This window comes from Oratosquilla oratoria, chromosome 4 (assembly GCF_046742065.1).
Source record: "Oratosquilla oratoria isolate Oo_2021 chromosome 4, ASM4674206v1, whole genome shotgun sequence".
NCBI lineage: Eukaryota > Metazoa > Arthropoda > Malacostraca > Stomatopoda > Squillidae > Oratosquilla > Oratosquilla oratoria.
In genome coordinates this window covers 83,205,266-83,207,765 of record NC_134780.1, presented here as the reverse complement: position 1 = coordinate 83,207,765, position 2,500 = coordinate 83,205,266, and the positions used below count along the sequence as shown (strand labels likewise).

At 43.8% G+C, this 2,500-nt stretch overlaps 1 protein-coding gene across 1 annotated transcript in view; it reads left to right on the top strand.

The window, feature by feature from the left end:
• LOC143024998 (polypeptide N-acetylgalactosaminyltransferase 10-like) overlaps positions 1 to 2,500 on the top strand; it is a 27,295-nt gene that overhangs the window by 24,793 nt on the left and 2 nt on the right. Inside the window, exon 12 of the mRNA XM_076184592.1 lies at positions 245 to 2,500. This exon is cut by the window's right edge and continues 2 nt beyond it. Coding sequence (XP_076040707.1) covers positions 245 to 406 — 162 coding nt within the window. The 3' untranslated portion in view covers positions 407 to 2,500. The remainder of the gene's footprint in view (positions 1 to 244) is intronic.

The window sequence follows — 2,500 nt, the reverse complement described above, 5'->3', positions numbered from 1 at the left end:
CTATTTGATTCAATTTGTTTTGTTTATTTTTCACTGATGTCTTTTTCTTTTGAAGTGGTTTTAAAACAAGGTTTTATGCTTTTTCAGCTGAAGGGGATTTTATTTTTCAAATGATAAGAATATATCACCACATGGGGGACATCAAGGATTAGGTGGTTAGGTGGGGCATGGCCAAAAAAAGGTTGAGTACCACTGCTCTAAACTATGCAAAAATAAGTGATGACAAAACCATTCTCTGTTACAGAACCTGCAGCAATTACAAGAGAAGATGAACGGCCTTTGCCTCGAAGTCATCGGCGACAAAAAACTAAGCATGCAGCCTTGTGACCCGAATAAAATCTCTCAGAAGTGGCTCTTCTCTAACATCAACAAAGCACTGATTGAAGAAAAGCTCCCGCCATTTTAACGGTCGTGTGTCGTCGACAAAGAGCCTGGGCGGGCTGGGTAGGTGAGAGAGTGGCGGCAGAGGCGTGTGTGTGTGTAAACAGCCTGATCGAGGTCCCACGAAGAGGGGAGAACGTCGAGAAACGGGTTGGGAGCTGTGATAGGTTAGGGAATGGAAGGTAAGATAGGCTGATTGCAAAAGAAAAGAGACGAAGGGGTGTAAGAAGACTAAAAAAAGACGAAGCACAGTGATGGAGTCGGGGAGGAGCGGTATTGGAACAATATTGCATCGAAAACATGGATTTATAGAAGTGGTGAAGAAGATATTAAGGGGAAAAAAAGGAAGGATGATAGAAGTTCAAAGTGGTCAGCATTCTTCGTTTGAGTAAAGGTTAGTCTCCAGTCATAAAATAATTATCGGTGACTCTGGTCCGTAAAGGTGTATCTAAAATTTCTAACTCAGGTAGAAATGTTTTGTTGTCTAGGTTTTGTTAGTGTGGGGTATTGCAGAATGAGTTGTCATGTGTCTTATGCGTAACGGTTGCAACTTGGGCAGTTTGATTCTGTGGCCATTTTGGTGCTGGGTGGTGATCTGATCGCAAGCGTGCTAATACGGTTCTTAATTCTCTTGATAGATATTTGTCTATGGGTTTTAATTGAAATGACTAGGAGAGGTACAGAGGGAGTAATTGTTGAGGGATAGTGTGGATTTAGGACAGATAGGGGTTGCGTGGATCAGGTTTTTGTGGTAAGATAGACATGTGAGAAAGTTTTAGGAAAAGGTAAGGATGATTTTTGGGGGTTTATGTCTTAGAAAAGACTTATGTAGGGTTGACTGAAAGGCATTGTGGGAGGTTTTGTAGATATATGGAGTTGGGGGGAAAACTGTTAATTAATGGAAGTCAAGAATTTTTACGAGGGTGATAGGGCCTGTGTTAAATTTAGAAATGGAGAGAGAGCGAGTGGTTTGAGATAAAGGTAGGACCGCGTCAGGTATGTGTCATGTCTCCATGGCTGTTGAATGTGTGCATGAATGGGTTGGTGTTGGAGGTAAGTGCGAGAGTAATGGGCAGGAGACTGGTAATGATTATAGAAAATGGAGAAAAGTTGGAGGTGAGCTAGTTGTTGTTTGCTGACGCCACTGCACTTGTGACGGGGTCAGAGATGGAGGGTTAAGGGAGTTAGTGACGGAGTTTGGGAAGGTATGCGATAAAAGAAAGTTGAAGATAAATGTGGGTAAAAGTAAGGTGATGAGATGTACAAGGAGAGAGATAATGGCAGCGTGTTGGAAGTAAGATGAGAGAAAAGAGGCCGGAGGAAGTGGATAGCTTTAGGTATTTGGGGCCGTATGTTGCAGGAAAGGGAGGAGTGGAGGTGGAGGTAAATTGTAGATTGTGAGAAGCAAGTAAATACCTTGGGGGATTAAAAAAGTGTAATGAGAAATAGGCATTTGGGAGTGGATGCGAAGAAATAAGAAAAGATTATTGTGCCAAGAGCACTGTATGGGGCAGAGATATGGAATTTAGAGAGGCAAAGAGGAAAAGTTTGAATGTGTTTGAGATGAAATGTCTGTAAAGTATGGTAGGGGTTACACGGTTGGATAGAGTGAGAAACGAGGTGAGGAGAGCTGGGGTGGAAAAGGAGATGGCAGATTGGGTTGGTGAAAGAGTATTGGGATCGTTTGGACACATGGAAAGAATGAGTGAAGAAAGCTTAGTAAAAGGGGTGTGGAAGGCAGAGGTGGATGGGGTGAAAGGGGCGTTGAGCAAGAGGAGAATGTCTGTTGAGCAAGATAGGGAGAGGGGTGGAGATAGGGGTGAGTGGAGAATGGCTGTGTACATAGGATACTATGGTGCAAGGGAGAAAGGGGGTGGGAAATGGGGTGTTTTAGGAGTGGTTATGTATGAAAGATATTTTGACGGAGCCCAAAGGGATTTCTCCCGTCTTCTGTTTTTATGTATGGGGGACGAAGAGGAAATATGGGTCGCCAATTAAGTGAAGCGGCCTTGCTGTGGATGTGCTGTGTCCTGCTGCATTGCTTCTGACCCAGGGCAATGGGCGGGATACAGGACTGGCCCGTCATCCATGAGGAGCTAAAATGAGAAGGAGGAAAAAG